Source organism: Lagopus muta, chromosome 6 (assembly GCF_023343835.1).
Source record: "Lagopus muta isolate bLagMut1 chromosome 6, bLagMut1 primary, whole genome shotgun sequence".
NCBI lineage: Eukaryota > Metazoa > Chordata > Aves > Galliformes > Phasianidae > Lagopus > Lagopus muta.
Genome location: NC_064438.1, coordinates 15629177 through 15643035, shown reverse-complemented (window position 1 = coordinate 15643035; position 13859 = coordinate 15629177). Strand labels below are relative to the sequence as shown.

Sequence of the window (13859 nt, the reverse complement as noted above, 5' to 3'; positions counted from 1 at the left end):
CCGTTGTTTCTCCTTTATTCCCAGGTATGTACCCTGCAGGCTGCTTCCTCTCTCAGTAGGTGGCGCAGTAGCAGATTGCCTGGGAGTCCCTTTGCTCCATAGGTGGCCTGAGGGTTGCGACTCTGCTGAATATCCAGTGGGCTGTAACATGTTTCCTTGTTTCTGTGGGTCTAGAGTAGGCACTTTTGAGGGAACCTGCTGGTCTAAGCACAAACCCTGAAAGCTTCTTCTCCCATCTCTGCTAGAGAACCATTGGTTGGCTGGTCCATACGTAGTCCTGATACTGATGTTGACCAAAGGTCACTATGGAGTTGGGGTTCTTTTGTTTTGGAAGATTTGTGGTCTGCAGTTGTGAGCCTCCTACAACATCTCAGCCCTGGGCAGCACCGTGTACATCCAGCAAGGTCACTTGCTTGTTGTCTGTATGATGCTTGAGGTGTGTGGCTTTTCCAGCTGGTTTTAAATTGATTCCTTTTCCCATATTCTAGAAATGAAATTGATGGACAGGGGCTCTGTGAGCTAGATTACTTCTGTGGCTGAAGCTTTACCAGCTTAATATATAACATTTTTTTTTCCTTTAAGCTCCCACTCCCAGTTGATCGAGGCCTACTGTGGAATCCAGAGTATCTCTTCTTGGTGGATTGCATTGTGTAAAGCTGTTGTGGGGGTTCTGACCCACAGAGCATCTTCTTAATTTTCTGTCTTTTGAAGGGAAACTGAGGTTATTTAAGAAATAATCTTCATAGTCCTCCCCTGGGCTGTGGGCAGCATGAAGGCAGACCTGTCAGGAGCTGCCTGAAGCTGTTTGGTAGGTTCAGAACTGCTGTTGGAGGCAGGCCTAGAAGGCTGGACTCCTCATTTTTCCCCACCTTTACTCCTAGAAATAACTTGTGTGGACATGTCAGAAATGTTTGGACTCCCAGAGTGAGTACATCTCCCTTCTCCCAGTGCTGGATAGTGGGCACCTTGCCACACTGTCTCTTACTTTGTGTTTTTTGGAGGGCAGGAGCAGTTAACCAGCTTGTATGTGAGAGAGGGGACTAGGCTTTGGCATGGATTTAGGAGAGCTAGTGGGTCAGCTGCCACTCTGCCACAGGCTTTTCTGTATGGTCTCAGAAAACTTGTTGTCTTTGAGACAAAGCTGCTGTATCTAGAGGAGCAGTGTTGTGAGGGAGTTGTTGCTCCTTATGCTTCTTTGGGAAGCTGGTAAGCGCCGGCTGGAAGAAGTGTGGGGAGGTAAGTAGGAGGAAGGCATGGGGAGGATGTACGTGTAAAGCAGAGCCTGTACATTGCCTGTTGCAGAACAGTCTCCTTTCTTCCCTTTGGTGTATGTGCAGCTATGGGTGAGTACCAGAAGAGGAGAGATTCACTCTGTCTCACATAACATCATCATAATAAAAAACGGTGGGGAAAGAGTATCAGCTGTGAATCTCAGTAGCAAACAAGCTATAGAAATAAAAGCTGTGGCTGACAGAGGAGGGCTACAGTTTGGGTCACCAGCATTATTAAAGGGCTTTGTTGCAAAGGGGAAAGGAGTGTCAGTGGTGCTTTCTTCCATCAGCTAAATGAGCTGAACTGAGAAGAGCAAATCCTGTGCTTGCCTCTGAGCCTTACTTGTGTGGCTCCAGCCCTGCGCTCTCAATGCACGTTGAACTGGGGCTGGCCAGATTCCTGGGCCATATTGACATTCTTCAACCCTTCTCTTTTCAACTTCCAGGCACCTCAGAGCAAAAAGCCCCTCTTGAAGAAAGGGTCAGTGCTAGGCAGTTACCTGCTGGACGACAAGCCGTTCAAACGGTCAGATGGGCATCTGTGTTGTGTCCGTGGTGTCATTCTGTGCCCGCTGGAAAACTGTCAGTCAAACTGTGTCCCTTGTCTGGTTCCACGCCTCAGTGCTATCTGTCTGTCTGTGGGAACATGGGGGAGATAAAGCTCAACTTGGCACGAGGTGGTGTGGGCTCAGCATGAAACTAAGGATACTGCTTTTGGTGAGCTTTCCTGTGGTGCTGGCCCTCATCTAGAAATGTCTGTGGGAAAGGAGGCAAGCAGGCTGCCTCTGAGCCAGGCAGTTCTGTTAAAATGCCTGGATCATCTCCTGAACGTGCTGTTCCTCCTCAGGCAGAAACCCTGTCTGTTGGTGCCTCATGCCAGACCTTGTGTCCCTGGGGCATGGGAGAGGGCAGGACTTGCACAAGGCTGGTGTTCTCTCCAGCAGCTGAAAGCCCTGAGGAGAAAGCCCAGCTCCAGGTGGCTCTGTCCTGCCCATCTGCCTCCATACCTCTGCAAATGCTCACCTGACACACCAGGCCTTCTGGCCAGCTGGGACAGACAGCCTTGTCTGTGTGGTCTATGCCTTTTTTTTTGCCAGTCTATGTGCAGACAGTGTGGTGTTTTCAGCAGCCACCTATGCGTGCTTGCCTCAGCTGTGCTGGCATTAAGCGTTGGCCCTTGTGAACTATGTGCCATGCATGCCTGTATTGGCCAAAAGCCTGTTCCTCAGAGAGGCCAGCTACTGACCAAGCTATCTGTTGCAAAGATGCTGTTAGTGGCTGTTGGCACAAACCAAATAGAATGGCTTAGTAATAAGAGAAGTCTGGCAGGAGAGTATTTGTTGATTCTCTCTCTGTCTCAGTGCTGTCATACCACGTAGCTTGAGTCACATGAATAAGTTGCATTACAGCTGGGATCACTTCAGAAAGTCTTGTATTTGTATCCCCCTTTTTTTTGTTCTCTTCCCTAAAGAGGCTTTTGAGCTTCAGCCCCTTGTTGCAGCTAATTCTGCTGGCCCTGGGAGATGGGGACTGATCCCCAGAGCCTGAGCCCAGGAGGATGTGTCTGTCTGTGCTACACAGGGAGAGGTCCCAGCTGGCCAGCTCTGGCCTGGCATGTGGGGCAGGGGCAGGGAGGATGGCCAGGGATGTGAGCGCCGTCTAACAGAAAAAAGTGCAGACTCGGCAGCAGGTGAATCTTGCAGCCTTGGTGCGAGAGTTGTTGCCTTGATTCCTGCTCTGTAGCAAGGGGAGAAATTTGCATAGAGAGGTGGGATGTGCTGCCTCTGTGCAGATGAACTGCAGTAAGCCTTTGCTCTCTCCTTCCAAATGGAATCTGGTGACCAGCAAAAGCGTTGGAGGTCTCTGATGGATAAAACCTTTGAGTTGTGAGTCTTCTCACTCTCTTCTTTAACCACAGAAAGCCAAGGCAGAGCAAAGACAATTCCTTGCTCCTTAGTAATGATCGCAGTTGAATTTGCTATTCTAGCTGTCTTTTGAAGTCCGTTCCTCCACTTACCGTGTACGGCAGCCTTGTTCGTGTGGTCTGCTCGAGCGCCCCGAGCTCGCTGCAGTTTGTACACCTGTGGCAGCCAAGACCGTCAGCAGAGGGCAGTAACATGCATGCTTGCTGCATGCGGCGTCCTAAGGGTAATCAGACAGCCCTCACTCTCCTTCCTGCAGCAAAAACCTTTTTCACTAACCTGCAAACTTTTGTTATTTATTTTAGTATTGTATTTTTAAATCTTTTTTTTTTTTTTCTTCTGTTGCCACCTTTGTATACTTTGCCTCATTTTTCAGTACTGGCAAAGTGGGTTGAAAAGAATCCTTGAAAAATCTAGAAGGTGGGAAATTTCTGTTAAAATGAATGAAATACATGTCAGCACATGAGCACAGCATAGCTCCAGGGAGCTTTTTTCTCCCAGAGGTGTTGTTGATACCTTAGTCACAGGGAGCAAGTGCATGAGGTAACGTTCCTGCAAGTGTTGCGTATGCACTAACTGAATCATGCTGGGTGTTCTGGGAATTTGCAACCCCCTCCTCCTTCTCCCCTGCTTCCAAATCCCACTGTGGTGCCTGTGGGCTTCAATACAGACAATTGGCCTCTGCGGACCTTCCTGTCACCTTCCCTATGGATATGGCAGTGGAAGAACCCAACAGGAAGAACTGCAGATACTTCTCAGGCAACGGGATGTGGCTGAAGACAGGCGAAAGAGGCAGCACGGACTTTGGAGAGAAGAACAGAGACCAAGAGAAGTGGTCAGTGGGAGCAGATGCTGAGAAGCTGAAGATGGCTTTGAAGAGTGATGCTGACTGTAGAAGAAATGCAGATGGGTTGGATGATGCTCCACTATCTCCTAGAGGACAGCCAGTTGGTACTGAAAGCAGGGTGAGTCTGAGTACCTAGTGTACAGCCTCAAACACCTGCTAGTGGGGGCTTTTCCCATGTAACTGCAGCTCCATAGATTTGTAGTATATTTCATGGTTGTTTTTTTTTGTGTGTGTGTGTGATTTAATACCTAAATCAAACCACAGTCTGTGCCTGGGCTTTTATAAACTGCATCTCTCTCTTCCATTGTAGCTCCAGGTGCTGGAACCTGCCAGTTGTTCCCCCGATCGTATCTTCAAAGTTGTGTTTGTGGGGAACTCTGGTGTTGGTAAGAGTTCCTTCATCCATCGCTTCTGCTATGACAGGTTCTTGGCTGATCTCAATGCAACTATCGGTAAGAAATAGGGTTCTAAACTAATCTGACTGAGAAGGATGAGGAATTTGGTCTGGAAGGGGTTGTTTCTGTTTTCTTTCCTGTCACGTTAGCCCAGACATCTTCTAGCTCTTAACAACCTGAGTGAAGGTTGAGGAGGTGATCCTCCCCTTCTACTTGACCCTGGTGAGGCCACATTTGGAGCACTGTGTCCAGTTCTGGACTCCCCCGTTCAAAAAAGACAAGCATTTCCTAGAAGGAGTCCAGTGGAGGATCACAAAGGTGATAAAGGGCCTGGAGCCCTTTATCCTTCCCTTACAAAGGAAGGCTGAGTAACCTGGGTCTGTTCAGCCTGGAGAAAAGAAGACTGATGGGGGATCTGATAAATGTCTATAAATATCAGATGGGAGACAAACGGATGAGTCCAGGCTCCTCTCAGTGGTGCATAGCAATAGGATAAGGAGTAATGGCCTAAAACTTGAACATAGGGTTTCATGCAAACACACAGAAGAACTTCTTCACAGTAAGGGTGACAGAGCACTGGAACAGGTTGCCCAGAGAAGTTGTGGAGTTTCCTTCTATGGAAATATTCAAGACCTGTCTGGATGCCTACCTGTGTGATCTGTTGTAGGGTACCTACTTTAGCAGAAGGTTGGTCTTGATGATCTCTTGAGGTCCCTTCCAACTCCTGCAGTTCTGTTAAGGTGGTGCCTCTTTCAGCTTTGAGTCAATCTGGCAGTTTCCCTGCAATAGTGTTGATCTTGTTCTTGTTACCTCCCTGACAGGTATTGATTACCAGGTGAAGAGTCTGATGGTGGACAACATTCAAGTTGCATTACAGCTGTGGGATACAGCTGGACAAGAAAGGTAAACAATTATGTGAGGATTTCCTGCTGCTAGGCTCAGTGTAAGAAAGAGAAGGACGGAGCAAGGAGTGCATGCGCTTGGATATATTTCTGCTGATAGACTCGTGGAAGTGATAATTCTTGGCAAAGGGGCAATGTAATTTTTGGTGGTGGCTCCTCATTTGAAATTCTCCAGTTTCAAAAACATGGGCCATCGCAAGATATTGTCGTCAGTACTGTTGGAGAAGTTCAGAGTAGCAGAGGACACATTTAATATTCATCTACAGCACTACTAGAAATGAAATGCCCACGCACAACCTCATGTAATTTATACTTCATTTATAATGTACTTTAAGCTTAGGTTCAGAGGCATTTTCTAGGAGGTTGTTAACCACAGAGCCTGGCAAAAATAAGTATAAGGTATTTAATGCTAAATATGGTATGGGACCAAGCCTTGAGGAGGCAGCTGAAGTCATGGGAATATTAAAATCCTGCACTGTGCCAAGAAAGTAGGGATGCTGCCGCAGTCAGCTAGATCATACAGACTTTTGGGAAATGCACAAAGTAGCATTGCAAGGCAAACTCTTCCAAATTCCAAGTTCATACTGGAGAAATCATGATTTCTGTTTCAAAAGACTATTCTGTTGTGTTTTTAGTGCTGTAGCCAATCAGGAAGTTTTCATGACATTAAATGAGACACTTCTTTGACACTAGGCTGCATTAGAGGCCAAACTCACTATATTTATCTCTGCAGAAGGACAGTATGCCTCTGAAATAGTAGCAGGTCTTAGATGTGTACTTGGAAGAAAGAACTTGGCTCAGTGCTGATGCTGAGTAGGAAGAAACCGAAACTTTTCTTACTTCTAGAGAGATTTGAATTACTTCTAACTGGATGTGTACAACTGAATATCCTATATCAGATAGAGGATCTTCTTGTGCAGGGGAGAACTCCTTAGTGATTCCCCTGAGTCCGGCTCATGCTATATTTGACATTCTTTTCTGGAGCATGTGGCATGTCCTGTATTTCCAGAGGTGTATCCTGACTGCCAAGGATACAGTCTGTGCTTTGTCAGTTGGAGTAGCTGCCAGAATGGCACGCTCTGTGTGTAGTGAGACAGCACAGGCTTCAGGCAATCAGCTGAAGAGTTCAGGAGGGTCACTACTAGCTGCAGGTTCTCTTGGCTCTTAATAGGAGAGCTTGTTAGCCTATGCAGGGTGGAAATTCACAGCTGTCTAGTGAGATCTTGGTACTGATGCTGTATTTATTTCCATCAGTTTGCAGGCAATATGACGACATGGCCTTACGACAAACTGCTTAGTGGTTTTAAGCATTTTTTTGTTTGTTTTAAATTGGAATTTATTCCCAAAATACAAGTCTGTAGTTCCAGCAGGAACCCACAGGACAGTGTAGATGTCTGGTGGGAGTTTCACCTGGAAATTGTTTCTAGCATCTGAATTTATGTATGACAGAATTGCTTTATAGATTTAAAATTGGGAGTGGACTGTATTGATGCTGAGATCTTAATTGCAGTTTTAGCAGCATTGAGGCAGACATTACGCACCTAGTTTATTCTATGCTACTGCTTAATTTGTAGATTCTTCCATACTGTAGAAGAAAGCTCATGTTTTTTTCCATCCATTTCCTTTTTTACAGACGTTACCTTTTTCTACTTCACCTAAGCAGGCTATTCAGTGCTTCTTTCCTCCTGACTTAGAAAGGTCCTGCTTTCTCAGCACCATGTGTTTGGAAACGCTCCTTACTCATGGCTGCCTGGCCTGCTGCACAGATGGACTCTGAAAAGCTCAGGGTTTTAACTGAATTGTCATCAGTCTGTACGCCAGCTCCAAGGGATGCATCTCACGCACAGGGGCTGCCAGGCCTTGCAGGGAGCACTAGCAGCCAGATGATCATGTTCTGCTTCATGTCATTACACCATCGTGGTTCTGAGAGTGCCTTTGGTTTTGTTGGGGCTCAGGTTCCGGAGTATCACCAAGCAGTATTTCCGGAAGGCAGATGGGATTCTGGTGATGTACGACATTACGGCCGAGTGCTCCTTCATGGCAGTGCGCAACTGGATGAGCAGCGTCCAGGTGAGAGTGGGCCTTCGGCTTTCTATTGCTGGCAGAGCTGCCTGTGCCTTGCTCTGGTCTCGCTGCAACAGTCTGTCTGGGAGCAATGTTCCTGGAGGCCTCAGGAGGTCCTTGTGAAGATGGATGCACAAAGCAGATGTTATAGTACTGCCTGTGGTAGTGTGTATGGAACAGGGGTTTGTTGAGGGTATGATGGCAGCCCATTAAATGAGGAGGGATGTTTTATAGCAGAAAGTAGTGGAACAAGACAAAACAGGGTATGTGGAAGTAGCTGGTTGTGTTGGCAGCATCTCCAAACAGCAGCCGTTGCACCTATGCTCAGGTGAGGAAATGTCCTGATCTATTTAGTCTGTTTGCAGGGAAGATATTCGGCCCTGGTGCATCTCAGCTCAGTTCTGCAGAATGTACAGCACTTCACACAATCGCATCCTGACTCCTTTTGAATATTCTAGATGACACTCTAGAAACAGCTTAAACTGGAGATAGCTGATACTAGAAATAGCTTGCTTTTTTTTTTTGTTGTAACTTCAACAGTTGATGTTTGTTTGTTCATTTTCCTTTGTTGACTGTCTATCAATATTACAGTAATTTCCCCTGCTTTTTTTATTTCCAAATTCTAAACAAAAACCATTTTTCTGTGGCTTGTGTCTGAGACTAAAATACCTCCATATCATTTAAATATGCCGTGTACAGGTGGTTCAGAGTTGTAGGGAAAGTGTCAAGAATGGCTTTGCTTTGAGATCGTGTTGAGTGTCAAAAAGCACATCCTAAATTGAAATAATAAGCACCTATAATAATAGGTTAGAGGTTTCTAGTGCTGTAAATTTCACAGACCTGCTGGGCAAGGAAAAAAAGCTTGTCTGTTTCTCTAGACTTTAAAAGATTGAAGGTTAAGATTTTTCAAAACTAGCCTCTGGAAATCAGGCTCCTTTCAGGAGGGTTAAACTGAGCATACACACAAAAAACAAAGCACCCCCAAATCTATAACTTTAATAATCTTTCATCTTTCATTTCTCTCATCTTAGAATTTTTCTTTCTTTGAAACCTCAGCTGTTCTGGCACTGTAATTCCTCCAGAACAGTCAAATTTGGAACCTTATTCTGCAGTCTTACTGTGATGATGCTCTAGTGGAACAGAGGGGAAGTTTCAGCTAAGATAATGGGCTCCAGGAGTTGCCTAGGGATGACAGTACAGAGACCCTATGTCAGCATTGAAAGCTGCTTAGCCACTTACAGCGCTTTTCAGAAAGCGATGGTTGAGTTTAGGATAGCACATCAGGTGAACAGTATCACATACACACCAAAAAAGTTTTAACTGAAGAAGTCCTGTCTAGTCTTCAATGTAGTTTGTCCCATTAAACTGTTGGACTTTTCTTTTGTCTTCTTATTTCCCAGAGAAGAACTTCTTCCCGGCCTTTCCTCTCTCAGCATCCCAGCTGTACACACCAACCACTTGAAATATATCCCCATGGTTTAAGTTTCCTTCCACAAATCCCTGGGGCTGCTTGAGGAATGGCCCTTTAGTGAGCTTAAAAGGCATTCTTTGGCAGATCCTTCAGGAGCCCTAATTCTGCTGCCACTGAAGTCAGTGGTAGTGCTCTTTTTTTGTGTGATCTGTAGCAGGACCTGCTCCAAGATATTTCTATCCCTCAGCTGAGTCTCTAGGGTGTTTTGCTCTGTTTCTTTTGCAGGAGGGCATTGAGGATGGAGCTGTGGTTTTTCTGCTTGGAAATAAAATGGATACCACAGGGAGAGAGACTCGGAGTGTACCCAAGGTGGAGGGAGAAAGGCTGGCGAAGGTGTGCCACTGTGCTCTCCTGCTCCATTTGCTCTACAGCTCCTCCCTCCAGCTGTGAGCTGGACTGGTGGAGAGCACTTCTTGAAGCCATGTCCCAGTATGGTACCTTCCCTCACTCTGATACAAACACGTACCAATGTTCCTCTGGTACCTGCTCTGCCTTCTCCCTTGCCGCCTCTATTTGTGTGCCTGCTGCTACCTTTATCCTCTCATCCCCGGGGGCCCTGTGTGGAAGGGGACAAACAGGGTTTCAGAGCTTTTCCCCATCTTTTGGACTTTGCACTACAAAGGTAAGGCAGTCCACTTATCCCAAAGGGATGGTGTTTCTTCCTAAACACCTCCCACTTGTTACCTTCCGGACACTCTGTCTGGGCCTTCAGTAGCTGAAAATGTGTCTCATGTTCTGGCAAGGTGGGTACAGCAGTAGCAGCTACATTGCTGGCCCCATGTGCTGCCAGCAGAGTTTCTGGTGGCAAGGTGGGTCAGTGCCCAGAGGTGTGGATGAATGCTGGGGGAGAGTTGGCAGCTGACATTGGTGCTTGCTGTGTTCTTCGGCAGGAATACAAGGCTGTCTTCTATGAGTGCAGCGCTATGACTGGCTACAACATCATGGAGCCCATGCTGCACATGGCCAGGTTAGTGATGGGAACAGTCATTCTGGGGTATTTCCCCAGCTGTAGATCGCTGGTGGGCACTTCTAGGGAATGGGCAAGAAGAAGTGCTGTCAGAGGCTGACTTTCTGGTGTGTCAGTAAAAAGACATGGAGCAATAGCTTCTTCCCCACTGACTCCAGGGGCCTTCTGTCTTCTGTGGCTAGAGTACCAAGCATAGACTGGATGTCACAACACGCAGATCTTCCTCTGGCAGAGCTGGCTGCTGAAAGATCAAGAGTTTAAATTGAATATTTCATCACAAAACTTTGTGTGATATCCCAAATTTAACTTGGTGTGCTATCCCAAATTCTAAGTTGGCATTTTCAGTATGAAATCTACATGCATCTCTAGGGAGTGGTTCATCCATACAGAATGTGATGTTTTGGAAGTAGTGTTTTTATTACTAAGGACAAGGAAGGAGAAAGCACATTATAAAGCTGAAGGAAGTTTGCATTGCGATCTTTAGTTTTTTCAAAAGAACTTGCATATTTATTTTTTTTTAAAGTCTTTGAAGTCCTGTAAGAAAAATACCCTTTTGTTTTCCTTTATCCCTTCCCCTCCTGCTGTATCACCTCTGTTAAGCTCACAGCAGGACTTAAATGTTTATTAACTGTGATGATTTAAGTAGATAAATCTTGCCTCCCATAGCACATGCTTTCAGCATATTTTATTACTATGCTGCTGCCAGGTGCTGCCCAGAGAAGTGAAGTGAGCAGCCTGAGATTCTACCATCAGTGCAGGAGCTTGGAAACAAGTTACATGCCACTTGTTCAATCCGGTGTTCTGACTACACCATGCTGCCCCCTCTTGTCCATGTTCAGTTCCTTTCTGTTTCCTTGGAAATTCATGCTCGTTTTCTGTGTGGTTTACCTTGTCCAGCTCCCAGACACAGCCCAGTCGCTTTTTACAATCCTAAACAGCCCTTGCTGATGGGAGAGCAAAGGGCACAGTCAGATGCCACTGCAGGAAGAGTTGAGTAGTTCACTTTTGTTCTTGATCTGTGCTGCTTGTTCCAGGTTGCTGACAGCACAAGAAGACAGGCAGAGGGAGAATGCCCTGCAGCTGGAAGATGTCAGGAGGAAAGGGTGCTGCACATAAGGAACATCAGTGTGTCAGCAAGAGCCAAGGGTCAGCACCGTTGGAATTCCTTCTCAGCAAGTTGAATCTGATGGTATCATGTCTGCAGAGATTTAGGGAATCTGCAACTTTTTCCCATCTGGGAATTTCAATGCACTCAATCAGGGCAGAATGTGCATATGGTCTGTACTGTTCCCTTTCCCACCTGCATGTCCAGCCCTGATTATAGGAGGCCTCTGATCTCTTGGGGGAATTTGGCAGGCCTTAGCAAATGGCACAGACTTGGTCCTCTGTCCAGAGGCATCATTTCCATGTAAAATGATGAAGTCTTGCTCCTTTAGTTTCTGGCAAAAATGTTGTCTTGCAGCAGAGGGGAGGACACAGAGGGTGTTAATTCGATTATTTTAGTATAAGAAATAAAGAGATGATTTTAAATTTCGGCGAACTCTAGGTAGTGAATCTTTCTCTCACTAAGAGCAGAATTTTCTTGGCTTTATAACAGCAAAGCCCAGCTGACAGCTTGCTGTGGTAGACAGGGAAGCCTTTGCCTGTTCTTCTAAGATCTGAATCAGGCTCTGCACTTGGTTGGAAATCTGGTTTGACTGGCCAACACTGTAGATAACTGCTTCCATATGTGGATATAGCATGAACTGCTAAAACCGTTCATCCTACTGGCTTTCTTCACTGTGCTACCCTAACGAACTTCACTACTCTCCTTCTTGTACTGTTCACAGAACACAGAGCAGTTGCCCTGGGACTCACAGGCGACTGCTGCGCTGGTACGTGCTGCTGTTCCATAACCTGTTGTGGGAGCTGTGCTGTATCTACTGGGAGCCATGTATAGCCTGCTTTAAGGCTGAATGCTGCCTGCTTCCTCCCATTCTTTTATTCTTTCCTGAAAGGTCTTCAGCAGTTAGGAGTGCACATATCCGCAGTACTGAAATGTGCCCAGATTCCACCCCGCTGGCCTGACAGCAGTGCTTTGAAATGTACTTGGGCTGGAAGCACGAGGCAGCTGCCTCAGCTGCAACGGGTACATAGTGAAATTTTTGCTTTCACAGTGACCTTGTGCATTAACCTCAATTTCCTTATGAAGGGCCTCAGCAAGACAAGGGCTGCACCTATTCCTGTTAAGAAGGAGCTTGTTTTCCACCATGGAGTGGTGCAAAGCAGAATGAGAAGACATGATGGCTGAGGTAGGAACTGGCCCCACAAGCATCTCTCTCAGCTGCCTTGGCTCTGAGTAGCTGCTACTGTGCCTGGGTGTGAAGAGCCTTTCTTCCTCTGTTTTGTAGCTCAGTTGTTTTTAAAGCTTTGTGGCTTTCTCCTTGAGCCCATTTCTTTATGTGTCTTTGAAATCTTGGGCACAATATGTGATACCGCAGCTAGGAAACAGTTCTCCAACCCTCAGCATAGGCAAGGCCTGTATTTATCACCTCCTTCCTCTCATGGGATAGGGCAATTACTCTGGCTCCAAATATCTGTTTGCTGCACAAATTTCTCTGGGAATATTCCATGCAGGAAAAGTGATCTGAGTCACCTACTGCATTACACAGTCTTTCCATGGTTCCTCCCAGTGCCATTTACTTCTAGTGAGAAAGAGGAAGATTCTCTCCGGAAGAGCCAGGTTCCTGACTTAAAGAAATAGCCCAAAGTACTACATGTCTGCTCAGTCCTTACTGCTGACTGTGGTTCTTGCTATTGTACAGCTGGTGAATTTAACTGCACAAACTGACCAGGAAGCCGTACATTAGAAGAGGTCCTGAAGAAACTAGGGCTTCTGGTTTTGAGCTTAGGTAACACCAGCAGCGCTTCCAGTGGAACTGCTAATGTTTGCAAGAAAGGATGTTTGTGAAGTGAAATCTCTGTTCTTGGAAAACACAAAACTTTAGACTGCCTTGTACCAGATGACTGTCCAAATGCAGATGTGGATTTTGTGCATTCTAACCAATGTGGCCATGGAGGAGTACAGACACTGTCACCTGCTAAGTCACTAAAATTCACTAGCTGAGTTGGAGGAGCTGCTGTCAACAATTCATTTGCGTCGTGCTCCAGTTGTAGGTTAATAAGAACAGGCAATAAGAATTGACATCTTCAGTGGGCACATCAATAACACCAAAATTTACTTACCTGCAACAGCGTGCTGGGCAGGATTTTGGAAGCTGCAGCAGAAGAAAAGTATGGTATCTAATCTGCTAATATGGTTTGAATGTGCAGCTCCCACACTGTGTAAAAAGCACATGAAAGATAAAGGAGTAAAGTATACCTGGCACACACGTACCATGCAGCATGTGGTAATTACCTTCCTCAGCACTGTCATACTGCAACAGGAAGAACTACCACGTGTTTGTTTTTTGTTTGTTTTTGGTTGGTTGGTTGTTCTTAATGTACAGTCTTAAGGATGTTTTCTTAGCGGGCAAGCAGGGTGCAGGCAATAAAGAAATACTGTCTTGCAAATGTTTGTGTTGAGTTTTTTTTCAGGAGTTGCAAGAGATTCAGTCTCACTTGATTTAGTTGCCTGCTGCAGCATGTAGTGCTCAGGAAGGGTTTAGAAGTGTGTTCCTGGTGGTGATATGTATAGGAGACTTGTAAGTAATAAGCAAGGAGTGAGTGGATGAGAAACCCTTGTTTCCAGATAAGCACAGGAGCAATTCATCTTCTGTCTTGTTTTTTTCTCTTTAAAACAGCCAGAGTCTGAGTCTGGATGATCAGGGAAGGCAGAGCAGGGGGAATTAAGGAGATGCTTCCCCAGAGTCTGGGGCCAGCGTAGAGCTTTCAAACATGGCACATTGTTTCCTTGTATTTATGCTTGTAGAACCAGACATATTTAATAACGCTCATGCATCCTGTTCACCAGAGTTAGGAATTTCATAGCTCTTAGACCTTGTACCCTATATTTATTTCAACATGTCAGTGTCTTACAGA

At 45.9% G+C, this 13859-nt stretch overlaps 1 protein-coding gene across 8 annotated transcripts in view; it reads left to right on the top strand.

The window, feature by feature from the left end:
- CRACR2B (calcium release activated channel regulator 2B) overlaps positions 1 to 13372 on the top strand; it is a 41544-nt gene extending 28172 nt beyond the window's left edge. For 7 of the 8 annotated variants that reach the window (XM_048948738.1, XM_048948737.1, XM_048948741.1 and 4 more), the window contains 8 exons: positions 1718 to 1797; positions 3864 to 4158; positions 4351 to 4492; positions 5257 to 5338; positions 7293 to 7407; positions 9098 to 9205; positions 9763 to 9839; positions 10874 to 13372. In XM_048948738.1, the coding sequence (XP_048804695.1) occupies positions 1718 to 1797; positions 3864 to 4158; positions 4351 to 4492; positions 5257 to 5338; positions 7293 to 7407; positions 9098 to 9205; positions 9763 to 9839; positions 10874 to 10955 (981 nt within the window). In that variant the 3' untranslated portion in view covers positions 10956 to 13372. The remainder of the gene's footprint in view (positions 1 to 1717; positions 1798 to 3863; positions 4159 to 4350; positions 4493 to 5256; positions 5339 to 7292; positions 7408 to 9097; positions 9206 to 9762; positions 9840 to 10873) is intronic. The other variant, XM_048948736.1, reaches the window with a different exon arrangement.
- The last annotated feature ends 487 nt before the right edge of the window (positions 13373 to 13859 follow it).